The sequence below is a fragment of the Gossypium hirsutum genome, chromosome A13, assembly GCF_007990345.1.
Source record: "Gossypium hirsutum isolate 1008001.06 chromosome A13, Gossypium_hirsutum_v2.1, whole genome shotgun sequence".
Classification (NCBI taxonomy): domain Eukaryota; kingdom Viridiplantae; phylum Streptophyta; class Magnoliopsida; order Malvales; family Malvaceae; genus Gossypium; species Gossypium hirsutum.
Window position 1 is genome coordinate 107,598,779 of NC_053436.1, and position 19,084 is coordinate 107,617,862.

At 37.1% G+C, this 19,084-nt stretch overlaps 1 protein-coding gene across 1 annotated transcript; it reads left to right on the forward strand.

The window, feature by feature from the left end:
- The first annotated feature begins 10,351 nt into the window (after nucleotides 1–10,351).
- Nucleotides 10,352–12,144, forward strand: LOC107938793 (cytochrome P450 71A1). Its single transcript, XM_016872031.2, has 2 exons — nucleotides 10,352–11,299; nucleotides 11,387–12,144. Exons 1-2 carry the CDS (start codon nucleotides 10,379–10,381, stop codon nucleotides 11,996–11,998), a joined length of 1,533 nt encoding a protein of 510 aa, XP_016727520.1. The 5' UTR covers nucleotides 10,352–10,378; the 3' UTR covers nucleotides 11,999–12,144.
- The last annotated feature ends 6,940 nt before the right edge of the window (nucleotides 12,145–19,084 follow it).

The window sequence follows — 19,084 nt, forward strand, 5'->3', positions numbered from 1 at the left end:
TTTGCACCATGGCCTTGAATTCAGTGCAGTTTTGAATGTCATGGTCTTCTTCAGCATGAAACCGCAGTACGTCTTCGTTCCTTCGGGCCTTTCTTTTGAATCTTGTTTGATGAGACCTCCTTCTATCATTTGTCTCCAGACCCAACTCAATGGGGTTTTTATCTCTGCAATGTCGGTTTTGATTCTCTTTTTCTCACCTTCGATTATTGCGTTTACCCCTTTATCAGCATGGCTGGGTAACGGATTCGCTGCTACGTTGGGTCCTAATGGGTTGTCAAACTTCACAATCCCCATCTTAATGAACCTTTCCACCGCCTTTTTAAACCCAGTGCAGTTCTCAATTGAGTGTCCTGGTATCCCTGCATGGTATTCACATTGGGCATTCGTGTCATACCATTTGGGATATGGAGGTTGCATGGGCTCGAGATAAAATGGAGATACTATTGTGCATCAAATAACTTCTGATACAGTTCCCCGTATGTTATTGGAATGGGCGTGAATTGAAGTCTCTCTGTGTTAGTCCTTGTGTTGGCCTTGTGTTGGGTTCCTGCCTCGAGGGGGCTTGGTGACTAGTGGTTATCATTTTTGGAGGGCCAACAGTAATCGGTTTTGAATGGCTCTTGCTATATGTGCTTACGTTGTTTACTTCGCCCTCTTTTTTCCTTGGGGCTGGTCTTTTGAAGTTTTCCCCCGTGTCAATCTTACCGCTCCTTACTGCGTTCTCAATCATTTACCGGACATTACCATATCCGAGAAGCTCTTGGTAGCACTCCCCAACATGTGGTTGATGAACGGGGCTTTCAGAGTGTTGATAAACAACATGGTGACCTCTTTTTCCAAAAGGGGTGGCTGGACTTGTGTTGCCACTTCTCTCCATCGTTGGGCGTACTGCCTGAAATTCTCGCTAGACTTTTTCTCCATGTTTTGTAACGTAATTCGATCGGGTGTTATATCCGTTACATGACTGTATTGCTTCATAAAAGCTTGCGCCAAGTCTCTCCATGAACTAACTTTAGCACGACTCAGTTGGTTGTACCATTTGGCTGCAGATCCGATCAAACTGTCCTGGAAGCAGTGGATTAACGGCTGATCGTTGTTGACGTGTCATGTCATTCTTCGACAGAACATAGTTATATGAGCTTCAGGACAACTAGTCCCATTATATTTTTCGAATTCCGGCATTTTGAACTTAGGTGGGAGTACTAAATCAGGGACCAAACTCAGATCCTTGGCGTCAACCCCGCGATGATAGTCGATGTTCTCCATGACTCTAAATTTTTCCTCTAACCATCTACATCGGTCCTCTACTTGTTTTGGCAGGTTCATTCTTGTTTTTTCTGTTTCTGCCACGTCATCGAGGTCCGGGACCACAGGATTAGTGGGATTATCCCCGGGATTAGAACCCGAGCCCATTTGAAAATGCAATGGTACCGAGGCACCAGCCAGATATTGAGGTCTAATGGTAACCGGTACCCTCTGTGGGTACACCTCTGGTTGTGCTTGGATGTTAGTTGGGGTGAAACCTGGAGGATAAACAGGGTCATCGTGATCTTCCCCAGCATCAACTACGGGGTCTTTTCCTTTGTTATTTCCTCCAGCCAATAACTGCTTTAATTGGTTCATCACAGTGTTCTGGGATTCTAACATGTCCTGCTGGATTTTTTCCAGTCGTTCATGCATCTGATCTTGCATCTCTCGTTGCAACTGTTCCAATCTTTCCAACCTTTGATCCATTGCTTTTGTTTGGCGACGAGTACCGTAGTGATATTTGATTAGATTTTTGTTGGTTTCCAGGGTAACTGTCATAATTTAATTTTATTAGGGTCATTTTATGAGATGTAATGCAAATGTATGAGATGAATGCAAAAAGAGGCATTGATTCGAATTCAATTTCATTAGAAAACTCAACTAGAAAGCAAATTTCTTTACATAAAATAAATTACATATACGGCTTCGCCTTTATACCCAAAGCCTTAACCTTCCAAAGAAGCCAAGCTAAATCTCGACCTCGGCTTGATTCTGACTCATATTTTAAACTCAATACATCGGCCTGAACTGCTAATGTTTGCAGATGATCAGCCACTTCCCGCACTTGAGTCACAGCTTCGCCCATAACGTAATCTCTATCTCTAATCTGCCTTTGAGAATGATGGAATTGCTCTTGCCATTGATCATTACTCCTCTCAAGAAGCTCCATTCGTAGCTCAGAATTGTGTAATGCGTCCTCAAGCTCCTCTACCTTTCCTTTCAGTTCTTCGATCTTATTTAAGCTTGCTCTTAATTCGATCATGGAGTTGCGACTACGGTACTAGTGAAGTGACTTTTCTAGCTCTGCCACCTTGGCCTTTAATCCTGCCTTCTCATTTCGGCACTCTAACAAACTCCTTTCCAAAGCGTTTTCTCGAGCTCGAGCATCTTAAATTTCTTTTCCCACTGATCGGCCCTATTCTTTTCCTCATTGATCTCTTGTCGCCACTGCTCTGACGTTTTACCCAGACCGACAGTTCTCATCGACAATCGCAGCTTCTTGTAATCTGTTTTTAGACTATCCAAATCCTCTTCAGCTTTGTTCTTTCCCTTCCTTAATTTCTCGGCTTCTAGCTTGTGGATATTGATGTCTAATCCCAAATGCACTCTTTCTTCTTCTAACTGTTCTATCCTCTTTCCCAACTCAGAATTTCTTTTCTCAAAGTCTCGTTTGATGATCTCTAATTCTGACGGAACTACTTGTAGATGCTCCTCTATAGACTGAACGCAATCTTCCCTCGGCTTAGGGATGTTGTCATTGACTCTTTTACTCCACCACCCATAATATTCTGAAGTTGCCATTGCTCCTACGGTAAATCTTTTCATTCGGTGAACCTGTTTCCAAGCGTTAGATATTTCTCGAGTTTTTCTCTTATAGTTTTCATCCTTATAAGAAAACTCACATTGAGCCAGCCCTTGTGTTGCTGGTATGAACTGTCTCGATCTATATTGTCTTAATACGAGTAAAGGGGCATAACCGACAGCTCCCCAAATTCCGAGTAAAGGGACCCAGTCGAAATCCCCACATCGGTACAGGATCTCGTCGGGTACCATCCAAGGAGCTTTCCATTCAACGTCATCCTCCTGAAGATTTTGGAGCATCGTCATCCACTTTTCTTCCGTGATGTCGTCTCGTCTTGGTGTAGCAACTTGTTCCTTCAATGGAGAATAGTCTTCTGAGAAGACTCGATAGGAGACATTTTCACCTTCCAAAAGTGACTATGGAACCACACCAATAGTAGCTGCGCGCATCCGATGAACCTTCCCTCCCCTGCTCTTCGACATGCGCTTAGAGATCTGAAGGTTTCTGCTAATATTGCCGGGATGGGCGTGACTCCTTTACTAAGCCGATCGAACAAATCAGAGACGGCCTCATCTATGTGCCCTAAAGCTCTAGGGAAAATTACCAATCCATAGATACCTAGAGCGAAGACATCCACTCTTTTCTTCACATCAGGGTGTGCTAATACTAAATCTCACAAGCTTTTCCAAGGAACGCATTTACTGTCTCCTTTCTGTTGGATCCGGGCAGCGACCCACTGTTCGCTCATCCCTGTAATGCTCATCAATTTTTTTAATAATGTCGGGACACTAGCAGCTCTAGAATAGGTTTTGTCAATTTGAATCTTTGGACACCGAAGCAGGGTCGTATATTCTTCCATGGTGGGAACCAAGTCCACTTTTCCAAAAGTGAAACAACTATAAGCAGGATTCCAAAACTGGGCTAGGGCTCGGAATAAATGCTTGTCCACTTTGATACCGAGTAGGTAAGGCAAGTCCCCGTAGTTACAGTAAAACATCTGCTTGGTCCCGTCGTCCCATTGATCCCATATTTCCTTCATTTCTCGAAGATCATTTTGGATTACGCTGATACGGGTGAAGTCCCATAACTCTGATACGTACCCTTCTGCAAGACTATCGCCTTTCTCTCTCTACATCGTCTCAGCCCATAATCGTACAGCTGCATTGTCTTCTACTTTATCAAGAAACCTTTTTTCCATGATAAGCTTTCTATCCATACTGAACGTGAATCGACACCTCTTTTGAAATGAAAATGCCATGCAATCACAAACAAAGCAAATTAGAGCTAGGATTTAAAGTAAACAGTAATAAATAAAGCATCTATTCGGTAAGCACTAGGGTCTGGAATAGCTCTATCTCGGTGGGTTCTTATGGCTCGCTATGTGTGGTTTGGTTCTAAAGTAAGGGTACCTGAACCAGCAGATTCCTCGATCCTCACCCATTATAGGCTCATATGGACCGAGTTCAGTTCAGGGGAATACATTTCCCTATGGCCATGCGGAGATGAAAATCTCACGAAGACATAGGTACGGATGTATTCCGGAAGCGATTCACTATCCCATGCGGAGGTGAAAACCTCACGAAGGCGTAGTTTCTCACTCCCACTTAAAAGGTGTAACCAACGGTCATGCAATGGAATGTGCAGAAATATACACCTAAACTCTAAACAAAGCAGTAATTATAAACAAATAATAAAAGCCAAAATAAAGGCAAAAAGCAAGTTTTCAATTTTGACACAAAGACAAAAAGCAATCAACTCGTGGCTTGACTCTCTTATTTAAACTCCCCAGCGGAGTCGCCAAGCTGTTGACACCATTTTTTTGGATGAAAACGGGGTCGACTTGGATTTTGAAAAAAAGAATGAAAACGGGAGTCGCCACCAATCCCTTTTTGACAAGGTGTGATGGGGTCACCTTAAAATGTGTTTGTTTTTAATAAATGATTTAATTTTATTAAAACAATGATTTTGGTCTACGAAATTCAGAAAAATGAGTTCGGGAGTCGGTTACGCACGAGGAAGGATTAACACCCTCGATACGCCCAAAATTGGTACCTAGTTGATTAATTAGTGTCTTAGTGTCGAAAATTGGAAATTTGAAGAGTTTTTTAAAAAATACGATCCTTGAAAGAAACTCTGATGACGTGAATTGGAATATAAGATTCTCTTGTTCCGAAGGAATATCACATCCAGCACGTTAGGACACGATACTCTAAATCATCGAAACCAAGATCACCTTATAGTTTAATGAAACCACACTTTGAAGCTTTAAGAGGATATTTGGCTATTTAGTCGAACGAGAAATCGAAACCCAGCACGTTAGGGCACGTTTTCTCGATTTTCCAAACGCGAAATATTGCCTTATTTAGAAAAATTTTCCTTTTGATGCTTGGTATTAATGCTTGACAAAAACAATAACGAATACGACAAGGTGAACAAGGCAAAGTGAGTAACAATAATACAATAGGCAAAATGAAATGACGAGGCGATTACATAAACAAAGCATACAAATAAATAAATAGAACTAACATTTTAGAAAAAGCACAAGTGTACATGGATAAATAAACAAACACCAAATAACAATGATGACAATAAATACAATTATGTAAAAATATATATGCATGTATAATTTAAAGCCATAAAATAAGAAATATATATAAATTACAGAATATGAAAACATAGATAAGTATGTACATATATATAAAATCGGTAAGTATTATAAAAAATGTAAATGTGTGTTTATATATTTACAAATCGTGATAATATAAAATATATGTATGTGAATTATAAAATATGTGAAATATACAAAAGCATTTTTAAGAGTATAAAGAATATATAAGTATGTATATGATGTAAAATATGCATAAATATATGTAAGTATATAAGAATTATGAAATGTGAAAAATATATTTAAGTATGTATAAGTACGTATATATACATATTATAAATATATAAATATATAACAAAGCATAAACTAATAATAATAATAATAATAATAATAATAATAATAACATTGGAATATAAAAGAAACGAACATAAAATTAATAAAATATTAAAATAAAGTGAAATGAAAAATATTAAATATGAAAAAAAATATGTGTATACATGTACGTAATAAAATATACACTAGTACATAATTATAATAATAGTAATACTAATAATACTAATAATATAAAATAATAAGGATATTTAATAAAGATACAAAAATAAACAAAAAAAGGATTAAAATTGAATTAAAAACAAAGTTGTAGGGCCAATTTAAAATGAAAACAAAGAAAAGAGACTTAATTGTAACACGCATGCGACTTGGAGGGTCAAAAGCGCAATAAACCCAAGTATTAAAAACGCTGCGCAGCGTGGGGGACCAGAATGAATTCGGGGCAACACCATGGAGCCAAATTAAAAAAATAAAAAAACCTTGATTGTAAACTCCCAGAAAGGCGGAAGGGCTAAAAGTGCAATTAGCCCTTCCAAAGAAAAACACGCGAATCCTCCCTAGTGCGGGTCGGGTCGACCCGACCCGTGTTCAAAACGGCGTCGTTTTATTTATTTAAACTGGGGGTCCAAAACGGTGCGTTTTGACCCCCTATAAAAGTCAAAAAATATTCAAAAAAATCATTTGTAAAGCTGAGGGGGAAAAAAAGAAAAGGGAGAGAGGAGAGGGGAGCCCGGAGTGATTTTCGGCCAGGGGGACACCGGACGGCCACCGGAGGCTCGCCGGCGCCGCCGTGTGCGGCGGTCGGAGGGTCAAAAATCCCTCTTTTCGGCCGATCCGAAAGCAGGTAAATTTTTACCTTTTTTTAACTCTTTTATATAAACATATGCTATGTAAAGATATATAATAGATGAGTTTTTTGAATAATAAAAATAAAAGAAACCTTAGATCTGACTGCCTTTTCTGTTTTCGGGTGTTTTTCTTGCTTGAATCTGCTTTTACTCTCGTATTCTCAAGTAATATTACAATCGAAAATGAAAGGAAAATCCCAAAAAAAATCCCCCCTTTTGATCCTTGATTTTGGCTTTTTAAAGCCGATCTATAAACATTCATTTCCTTTTTTTTTTGTTTCCGTTCTTTTGTTTATTCTTTGCCCCATTCCTCGCATGCTTCCTTTTGCTGTTGTTTCTGTCTCTGTTGCAGGTGTGTCAGGTGTGGGTGGTGCGCGTGATGGCCAAGCAGTGGCGGTAGTGGGCATGCGTAGAGGCTGGCGGCTGAAAAGAGTTAAGGAGGCTAGGGTTTATTTTTGCTGAATGTTAAGATAGGTGGGTTGGGGTTTCTTAATTTTTGGGCCTGGGTATTTTATTTTCTGATTTAGGCCATATTGGCCTGCTTTAATGGACTGTGGCATTGTATTTATTTTGTTTTATTTTTGGCACTAGGCCCGGCAAATTTGGGCTTTTACAATGGGCGTGTGACCCTTGTACCTTGGAAAAATTTTGAAATTTCACGAAAAATTATCTTTGAGTTCCCTATTTAGTCTCAATTTGCATCTAATGTTTAAATAGGGCTTCGAGGGTCCATTCAAGGGACGATATGATTAATTTCAAAAAATAAATAGTAAATGACATGATTTATTTATGATTGTGCTGTAAACTCCAGTAATATTTCGTAACCCTGTTCCTACAACAGATATGAGTCACGGGTGTTACAGTTTTGTTAGTTGGAAATTTCAGGGAAGAAATTTTTTTAAGGAGGGGTGAGTTGTAACACCCTGAATTTTGGGGTAAGAAGTTTTGAGTTTTGGTAGTTAGGGTCTGAGTGTAGGGTGTGCTATTATGGTTAGTTGTGTGTTGGTGAATCTCTAGGTCATGTGTTCGAATCTTTGTGGGTGCATTTTGGGAGAAATATTTTTTATTTGGTTAAATGATTTGTTGAATATTGTTTTTTTTCTTTACTTTTCTTTTATTTTATTTTTGGGGATTTATTTTCTTTTTTGGCACGTTCTCTTATCCCTCTCCCTATCTGGGCTTTCTTTTGTTTTTTCTTTTCTTTTCTTTTTGGGTAAGGGTTGTGTGGTGGTTTCCGTGGAGCTTCATTTTTCTCTACCTTCAAGTCGGGTTCTGGATGTTTTTAATCATGAATCAGGTGTGGGATTCGAACCTTACCTATTCTATTTTTATTTTGCAAACTATTGTTTCAGCATTTCTTGAGTATGCGCTAACCCATTGGTTTTGGGTTTTTAGTCGTTGAAAAAAGTAGAGGAATACTTCATATTTTCGTTATACTCTTGCTATTGCAAGGGTTGGGGACTGTTTTGATGGCTAAAACAACGATTTTGGCTTGTTTTGAGGTGGTTTTGTGACCACACAGATGGCCACATGAGCGTGTGCTGGTTCACACGGCCGTGTGCTTTTAGGAGTTAGGGTTTTTTGGTGAGTTTTAGTGCCACATGCCCATGTGGTCGGTTTGGGAAAATTTATCGATTTTCATACAGCCGTGTCCCCTAGGTACACGGGCGTGTGTATTTGGGAATTAGGGATCTAGTGTTTTGGTGCCACACGGTCTGATCACACGATCGCGTGACTAATTTGGGAATTTAGAGATCCCACAGGCGTGTGTTTTGGACACACGACCATGTCTGGTGGGCAAACGGGCGTGTGAGACCCTCACATGGTCATGTCTACCCTGTACTCTATTTTAGCACAATTGGACAGTGAGTTACATGGCCTGTTCCCACAATCATGTCCCTGGTCTACATGGGCGTATGCCTCAGTCACACGGTTGTGTGCCTCTATTCACACGGGTATATGACTGAGCGACATGGCTGTCTGCCCCTTTTCACACGGGCGTTTGACCTCCCACATGGCCTAAGTGTTTCCACACGGCCAGAGCACACAAGCGTGTGACCCTAAGTCACTTATACTAGTTCTACGTGCATTCTGAACTAAAATCGTGTTTGTATGTGTTTCGACTCTTGGCTAAGCTTTAGTGAAGGTGAATAGGATTTTGATACGGATTTCTATTCATGTGAAATTTGTGACTGATGTGTGTGAGATGTCTGATTCTGAACTCTGTTAACTGGGTGTGTGTGTGTGCGCATATCTGTTCTGTTTGACTATCTGTTAATGTGTCACTAATTTGTGAGATTGTATGTATACAAACACTTGTATAAAGTAAATTTTTAGGTGGGATTGTGAAGAGAAGGGAGACTGATACTGATCTGATCTGGCAACTCATTCGTACAACGATTTATCGCACTGTACTGCATGTGCGTCAGCTTTGCTATGTACTATTATCTGATCTGGCAGTTTAAACTGCAACATGTCTGTACAACGGATTACTGCATTGCTCTGGATAGCACATACGCCAGCTCTGCTGCGGATTAATATCTGCGTGGCTTAGTCCACATATATGGTGTGTAGGGTTGGATGGGCCTTCAGGGTCCTATGTGGTGTGTTTTGGTTGGATGAACTTGAACAACTCTTATGGGGTGTGATCGGGGGATGGAGAGGTGTGTTGGCTGGATGGGTGGGTTTTATTACTTGACTGCATTTCATACGCATCTATTTGTGTGTTTTGGGTTCTAGACTATCTGACTGTATTTTGTCCGTCTTTGTGTGATTTGGTGTGCTTGAGTGTAATGTTCTGTTGGGACGTTAGTTCCAAGTTTTCTTTCTGACTCAGTGAGTATTTGTAAATTTGTTACCCTATAGAATTGAATTTCATAATTCTATTTTTAGTCTCGATTCGAATTCACACTGAGCTCATGTAGCTCACCCCCTTAGTGTTTCCCTTTGCAGGTACGTTTCTAAACTTTAACGTTGGATGCGGTATATAGAGGTCTCGGACAATCAAGATTACAAATAAAATATCAGTTCTACTTTTGATTTCTATTTTGTTATACTGTTTTGAACTGTAAGATATTACTAAAACTGTGGTACAAGTTCCGTTTTGTTTTTCGCGCAAATCTTGCTTTGTTCATGAAATTAAACTTTAAGTATGAATATAATGGAATATGAGATAATTTATTTGTAAATTTTTCCTATGATCACTTTGGTGAGCAATGTAACAGCCGGGATTCGGTCTAAACTTCTAGGCTGGGTTTAGGGTGTTACATGATGATTCGGTTTGCAATTTATTTCCAGAAAATATTTATAGTTGAATTTTGGTTCTTTAAAATTAACAAAGTATAAAACAAAGATTTATTAAAATAAAATCCCTATAAATAAGAAATTTTTTAATTGTTAATCTTATCATTTTTTGTTCTCTACTTCATCACATATATAATTTTTTTGAAAAAATTATCACTAAAATTTGAAATTACTAATTAATTTAAATTTTAATAATCCACATCACATCTTGTCCAATCTTAAACCTTATAATATAATATAATATAATATAATATAATATAATATAATATAATATAATATAATATGTTTATTAATATAATATAATATAATATAATATAATATAATATAATGTTTAAAAATAAATAAAATAACAAATATTCATGTGTGATATCATGATATATAGCTATATATATGTAGTTTTGAATGTTCAATCTGTTGAGTAGAGAAATAGCTGGCCATACGTTTAACCATATCGTTTGATTTATGATCTTGCAAATGGATCTCTTGAATGTAGTCCAAGTTTACATCAATCCATTGTTTCTGTCTATGGTTCTCCTTTTTTCTCTTTTGATTTGGCTTAAACCAGCAAAAAAGAAAAACCTGAATCTGCCCCCATCACCCCCAAAGCTACCTATTATCGGCAACATCCACCACCTTGGCATGCTTCCTCACCGCTCTCTCAGAGACCTCTCAAGGAACTATGGTTCTCTCTTGCTTCTACAATTGGGGTATAATCCAACAGTACTGGTTTCATCACCTGAATTGGTTAAAGAAATTATGAAAAACCATGACGTTATTTTCTCAAACAGACCAAGGACTACGGCTGTGGATATTTTGTTATATAACTGCGGGGATATGGTTTTTGCACCCTATGGTGAGTTTTGGAGAAAAGTTAAGAAGATCAGTGTTCTTGAGCTTTTCAGCCATCAAAGAGTCAACTCATTTCAGTTTGTTAGAGAAGAAGAAGTTGAACTTCTTATCAACAAAATCCGTGGTGCTTGTCTTAAAGGACAGTCCATTAATCTGTCAGAGATGCTAATGGTGGTTGCAAATAACATAGCTTCTCGATGCATTCTTAGTCATAAAAGTGAAGAAGAAGATGGGTGCAGCAAGTTTGGGCAGTTGGGTAAAAGGTTGTCGGTTCTCTTAATCGGTTTCTGTATTGGTGATATGTTTCCTTACTTGAGATGGGTTGATGTGCTTACTGGATATGTTCCAAGTATGAAAGCATTATCTGCGGAATTCGATGCATTCCTTGACCATGTAATTGAGGAGCATAGAGCTCTTGAAGTTGATGGCCAAGTTTCCAATAAAAAGGACTTTGTTTCTATCATCATGCAACTTCAAAAGGACGGCATGTATAAGATGGACCTCACTCGAGCCAACATCAAAGCTATCTTACTGGTCATTCAACACTATTTCCCCCTTATTTTCCTTTTTTGACCCTTTTTTATGCCTTGAACTAAAGTTTCTTAATTTTGGTAATGTCAGGACATGTTTGTGGCAGGAAGTGATACCACTACGGCGACAATAGAATGGATGATGGCTGAGCTTTTAAAGCATCCAAATGCCATGAAAAGAGTCCAACAAGAGGTAAGAACTGTGGTGGGGAACAAATCCAAGATTGTTATAGAGGATATCAAGAAAATGGAATACTTAAAATGTATAGTCAAAGAAACTTTAAGACTGCATCCGGCAGCTCCTCTTCTGATCCCTCGAAGAACATCTGCAAGTGTAAAACTAGGAGGTTATGACATCCCTTCTGATACCACAATCCTTATCAATGGATGGGCCATTCATAGAGACCCCAAATGGTGGGAAAATCCAGAAGGGTTCATCCCGGAGAGGTTTGAGGATAGCTCCAATACTGATTTTCAAGGTCAAGATTTCCACTTCATCCCATTTGGTTTTGGAAGGAGGGCATGTCCTGGGATGCAATTTGGAGTTGTTACTACTGAGTATGTGGTGGCCAATCTTCTCTATTGGTTTGACTGGAAGTTGCCTGCTGGTGAAATTCCTGAAAATTTGGACATGGCTGAACTCTACGGTCTCACGTGCCATAAGAAAACACCTCTTCGTGTTATACCTCATTTCTCTTTTTAAAAATCAAGTTAAATTCAAAAGTTTTAGAAGCAAGGTTGATAAGGTTGCAGTCGGTTGTACAATATAATAATAAAATAAAATAAAATATATGACACTGTTTTTTATCTATATTTGTGGAGACGGTTTTTTTATTTATCAGTATGATGTTGGGGAATGTATTTATATTGTAATAAACATATACTTGTTTTTATGTATTTGAATGATGAATGAATTAATAAAGTGAATTTTATATTTTATTATTATATTTTTTGTGTTTCTATCTTTCATGTGTTGGAACATTTTTAAAATATTTATAATGTTCTAATAGTTATAATTGAAAAGTTACAAGTGATTCAAAAGTAATATCACTTAGTAATTAAGCAAGAGTTGTCACTATTCATAGTGATCAGATATGTCTTTCGTCACCAAAAATTATATCACATATCAACTTGAATAATTAAGTCTATTGAATAATTACATTTGTGGTTAAAGATATGACTATTTGTTTGGGTAGTTATGTGAAGAGACATGAGACCTTCTATAAATAGGAGAAGAATTTATTTGTTGAATAAACCCCAGAAACATAGAAAAAAGTTACTACAGAAATTCTTTATAGAATTTGATATCCTTACCATGCTTTACTTAGTGCTCAGTGGACTATTTCCATCAGTGCAAAACATCGACAGTCATTGGGCTTCATTGTATCCTCGAGGTTTATTTGTCAATAACGCTTTTGCACACCATTTATAGGTGGGGGGGCGAATAAAACTTTAAAGAAAAGTGACATTGATACAGGCCTTGAAGCCTTCACTAATTTCTCATAAGTTTATTTTTATCTACACACCAACATCATGTTTTGCATGCATAGCAAAATTGTGACAAGCAAATATTATTTCATTGATTGTCTAAGTTCGAACTGATGATAAGTGGCACTGTAAGAACTTTTAAATTGTGAGAAATATAACTTTCTTCAGTGGATAATCTAAACAAGTTCATAATCTCGTAAAAAAAAATTAAAGTGAGCATTTGATTCAAATACTTAGAAAAATTCTTATGTCATCTAAAATTCCAATTGAGGAGATGACTAGTATTGGTTATTGGAGCAGTTAACTCCACGGGGAAATGCATAGATGTACTCATTAGGAGAATGATACATTGGACAGGACCCAAGTTGAATTAATTTTGAATCCATTTTTGAATTAATTTACTTATGGCATTTATAGTATGACTTACCTAAATCCTAAGTTAGTCACTGATCATGCATATGTAACTCATGTGCTTTGATATGAGTGGAGGCTTATGCTCTAAAGATGATCGAGCCCATAGCCGATATGTTGGGTACATGACTTGTGTCTGGAATAACTTTACTAGAAACAATGGAATTCATAGCTCGATTAAGGAGTTAACGATGTCATCTCATTGGCACTGTGTGGATTGATAAATATGGAACGTGACCATGGGTTACTTGATATCATCTCATTGGCACTGTGTGGATTGATAAATATGGAACGTGACCATGGGTTACTTGTTCTCGAACTAACTATTTATCATAGTGATTAGTTGATAGTGATCATATTAATCATTAAGAAGATACATAACATGTCATTCAAACATTGCTCAAGCTTTGAAATAATCACAAACCAAGTTTAAAAGTGCTTAAAATAGTCCATAATATCCATTTACAAGCCAATGAAATGGTAAAGTGTAACACCCCGTACCCGAGACCGTTGCCGGAGTCGGACACGAGGGGTTCACAGACCAAATTCGCTTACTATCGCAGTCCATTTTAAAATTTTCCAGGCAGTTGGCTAACTGCGATACTGTCACCTTAAAAATCATATCTTGAGTTTCACAACTCGAAAATCAGTTTCGTAATTTTTCCCTGAAACTAGACTCATATGCCCATCTACATATTTTTTTCTAGAATTTTGGTTGGGCCAATTAGTACAGTTTATTAGTAAAAGTCTCCCATGTTACAGGGATCGACTACACTGACCTTTGCGCATTACGACTTGGATATCTCCCTGCACAGAGCTTCAATACTGATGCCGTTTGTTTCTATAGAAACTAGACTCAGAGAGGAGTCTATACATATATGGCATGACTCCTAATTATCTCTAGTTAATTTATAATGAATTTCCAAAGTCGGAACAGGGAATCCAGAAACCGTTCTGGCCCTGTCTCACGAGAACTTGAATATCTCTTAACATACTGTCCATATGATCGTTTCGTTACTTTCCTATGAAAATAGATTCATCAAGGTTCGTTTACATAATTTATTAATTATTTAATTCCAATCCTATTATTTTTAGTGATTTTCCAAATCTACATCACTGCTGCTGCCAGCATCTGCCTTTAAGGTAGACTTTACCTATTTCATAGTTTCCATGATTCAACTAGCCCTTTTAGCATAAATAGCACAAATTATGATAGTGATTAACCATTCCATACCAAATGATTATAACATTATGCTCAAACATATATAAGCCATTTCGCATGGCTATATACATTAACCAAAATATTCTTCCGCCACTAGTCTATTTTATACATGCCATAAGATAATCCAAAACATAGCAGTACCAAACAGTGGATAGTGATAGTGTGACTAGTTGCTGACGATCCCCGAGCCTGTAGCTTCGCAATGAGATCTATAAAACAGAGGAAACAGAGTAAACGGAGTAAGCATTACAATGCTTAGTAAGTTTTAAGCAGTGTCAACAGATAACAATCAAATTATAACATAGTTGTTCGTATTTTTATTTCACTCTTCCTTCGGGCATACCATCCCTTTACCGAATATGCACATCTCATCATATACAATAGGCAGATAAACTTTCACATAAAAGTGAGCTCATGTGACATAGATATATCGTATGATTTCACATAACCTCTCACTCTGATCCGATGTCACATAATCATAGGAATAGTCTCATAGATTACTCTCGTATGCGTCACATAACTACCCTATGATTTAGTGCAAATCAAGCTCACATATAAACTTGGAGTACATACCTGTTTAACCTTTCGCATTGAATATATTTATAAGCAATTCTTATTACGAAGTCTTACCCGGACATAATCTCCACACGAAGTTATCGGGTCTTACCCGGACAAAATTCCCACACGTAGTCATCGGGTCTTTAGAGCTCGGATATAGTACGAGCACGAAGCTTACGGACATTAATCAGTGATAATATTCTCGCATAAAGCCTGCGGGGTTTAACCCGGATATAGTACTGACACAAATGCCCTTCGGGACTTATCACATTTATGCACTTTCACATCCATCGCGTTGGCCACTCGGCCCTGTCACATATATACACTTTCACATTCATCACATCGGCCATTAGGCCTTATCACATATATACACTTTCACATTCATCACATCGGCCATTAGGCCTTATTACATATATACACTTTCACATTAATCACATCGGCTATTAGGCCTTATCACACATATACACTTTCACATTCATCACATCGGCTATTAGGCCTTATCACATATATACACTTTCACATTCATCACATCGGTCATTAGGCCTTATCACATATATACACTGTCTTGGCTGAATCTACATCTATCATTTTCCAATATCACAATTTAGAATTCACGTATGGGTTTAATAAATAGCTTATGAGCAACTAGAACAAGTTTATCAAGGTTTACAACACAATCTCAAATTCAGCACAAGCTGTTTTTCCTGAGCAATAGTCACTAAATCATTTATAACTGGAGCTACAAAACTCCAAATCACTTTCCGTTAATTTTTCCTGAATATAGACTCGTATATCTTCCATCCATAAAATTTCCAGAATTTTAAGTTTGGCCAATCAATACCAGATTTTTCTTAAAGTTTCCCCTGTTTCACTGTTTGACTAATCTGACCACTCTTCACTACGAATCAGATTTCTCATTTTACAGAATTCAAAATGTGTTTTATTTGATTTCATTTGAAACTAGACTCATTAAGGAGTCTAAGCATATAAATTTTATCTTATAACCATTTTTGTACAATTTATAATGATTTTCTAAAACGGAACAAAGGATTACAGTGTCATTCTGCACTGTCTCACACAACTTTAAATATCTCATTATCGGAAATAAATTTTCTTACACGGTTTCTTTTATAAGAAACTAGACTCATTAAGCTTCAATTTCATAATTTATTCAGCCTCCCATTCAACTCCAACAATTTATGGTGATTTTCTAAATTCATGTTACTGCTGCTGTCCTGAGCAGGTTTATCACAATTTTACTCTTCTGACATATCCTTTTAGCACTTCATATTATCATATCCATTTGGCAACATATCATATCAATAACTTACCTATACTTCATAATAGCCATTAGGCTATATGCATAAAAATTTACAATAGAGTTATGATTCTTTTAATATGTGCTTAACATATCATACTCAATCACATTATAGGCTTTAATACTTAAAACTTACCTCGATCGCTAATGTACGTCAATTCCGACTATTCGACCAATTTCCCTTTTTCCACGATCCGACTTTGTTTCCATAAGCTCTTGATGCTCAATCAACAATTTTTAACTTCAAATTTGCAAACAGCAATGTCATCGCTTTACATAACAGAAATTAAATTTCATTACTTAAACTATCCACGACGATCACCTTCCGAGCACCTTAATTTTCTTTAAGCTAAACCACCTCATAGTATACATATACACATTCGGCTAATTATAAAACAAATCAGCACTCATAACCGAATCATTGACTAAAATCACATTCGGTAATATGCTTTTAAATAATTTCAATATTTATTAACATCTAAAACTAATTTGCTTGGGGTGCCATGAATCATTCAAATCGGCCGAATATCATTGAATCTCTAAAATCATGCTTATAACCACTTGGCCGAGTTTCACATTTCAAAGCCACATATATATACTATTCAAAGTATTTAACAACACTTAAAAATCCAAAACCATAAAACTCAATTCATATAACACCAAACTCAATGCTAAATCACCCTAGGCACATTCGGCACTAGCACAAGCACACACACATTTAACTTTTCTAAAATTCAACTTTAACAAGCTTCCTATGCTTCCATGATAAAAACCGAATGCTCATCTTACCACCAACATGCATATTTAATTATCTCAAGCCTCTCTTAATCAATTTTATTCATAATAGCATGAACTCAACAATCCATTACTCATACAAAACAACATAACCGAAAGTCTTACTCATTCCAAAAATTCAAATCTCAACTTGGTCACAAAAATAACTTGATATCTCACCAAGCCAACATCAACACCAAGCAAGAATGATGCATCCATGGCTGAGTGTCATTTCCATCACATAGCAAGATTTAGACCATGGGCTAGGTAGAACTCAAGCTAACAACTAAAACATGCATGCATCTCATGGAACATCATCAAACATACCTTAGCCTAGTTACATGCATGGCCGAACCTCTTCAATCTTTCTTCTTCCTTCCTCCTTAAAATTTTCGGCCAAGGATGAACCAAAGGATGAACACTTTTTTTTTTGTTTTTCTTTCCTTCAACTCACGGCAAGGGGGGGACAATCACACATATCCTTTCTTTTTTTTTTTGTTTCTCATCCTACTAACACTAATATTTTATTGCTCATGCTCTTTATTTTATTGTTTCCTCCCATGATGCACCAACACAACATGTCTATGACATGTTTTGCCCATCACCCTTTGTCCATCCTAATGTCATGGCCGGCCACTACTAGATGGGGGGGGGGGGAAATTGACATGCAAGTCCCCCCCTTTTTCAACATGCACTAATAGGTCATTATGTTTTGATCTATCACATTTCAAAAATGTCACACATAAGCCCTATTGACTAAATTCACATGAAATTTACTAAATCGAAGCTTAAAATTTTCACACATTTATTTTAAACAATAAATATCATGTTCAAATAATTTGGTTACTCGGTTTAGCGGTCCCGAAACCGCTTTCCGACTAGGGTCAAATTAGGGGTGTCACATAAAGTCTAAATCCCAGCAAATAGTCTCACAACGACTTCACTTTTGCAAGTTTAGAAGCCACATCACATACTCAAAACACTAGCCTTGGATGGATCACTTGCTTGCTTACTTCTTCTCCTTAGTCAAGCTATTTTTCTGTAAAATAATCAATATAAGAGTGTAAGCTTAACCAATCTCAATGAGTGTTCATGAAAGCTACAAATAAGCCACAATATCAAAGGTTAATAGAAAGCATACTATAACATTTATTCATGGCATTGTATTGCATTAAGCATATCTCATAGTATTTTATATTGATATATTGGCATCTTGTGACTATGAAACATCTATAAAAACATCATACATTGGATAAACGAATCTCTAAACACACTAATGATTCATAGAGTCTAACATATCCCATGAAGTATAGCATATAGCTAACACTCTCCAACACACCAACATATCTCGGTGAATAGAGTCAAGCTCAACATTCCCTTATCTCTCTAACATATCTCTGGGCCTCAATGCCTAAACATAAACATATAGGTAAGCATTCACAATCTTATGGCATGCTAATGATATCCAATGGTTCCAAAAGACCACAGTGCCAACATATCTATTTATACACACATATACTTATTGTTTTATGCACATGTTCATTTATCATCTAACTTATATTCATAACACTTTCATAATAATTTATAATGCACTTTTCAAGTGCTCACATAATGCTCAAAGAGCCATGTTCATATTGATTGTTGGCACCATTTTTTTGGATGGAAAACGGGGTCGACTTGGGTTTTGAAAAAGAAACGGGAGTCGCCACCAATCTTTTTTGATGAGGTGTGATTGGATCACCTTGAAAAGTCGTTGTTTTTAATAAACGATTTGATTTTATTAAAACAACGGTTTTGGTCCACGAAATTCAGAAAAATGGGTTCGGGAGTCGGTTACGCACGAGGAAGGATTAGCACCCTCGATACGCCCAAAATTGGTACCTAGTTGATTACTTAATGTCTTAATGTCGAAAATTGAGAATCTTGGAGAATTTTAAAAATACGATCCTTGTATTAAAATATTAAAAAAAATTCAGGAAAAGGGGCATATTTCACGTTATTCGAGAAAGAGAATCATA

Coding starts and splice junctions, on each gene's coding strand:
- LOC107938793 (XM_016872031.2), top strand. CDS start 10,379: ATGATCTTGCAAATGGATCTCTTGAATGTAGTCCAAGTTTACATCAAT. Junction 11,300..11,386: donor ACATCAAAGCTATCTTACTG/GTCATTCAACAC, acceptor TGGTAATGTCAG/GACATGTTTGTGGCAGGAAG.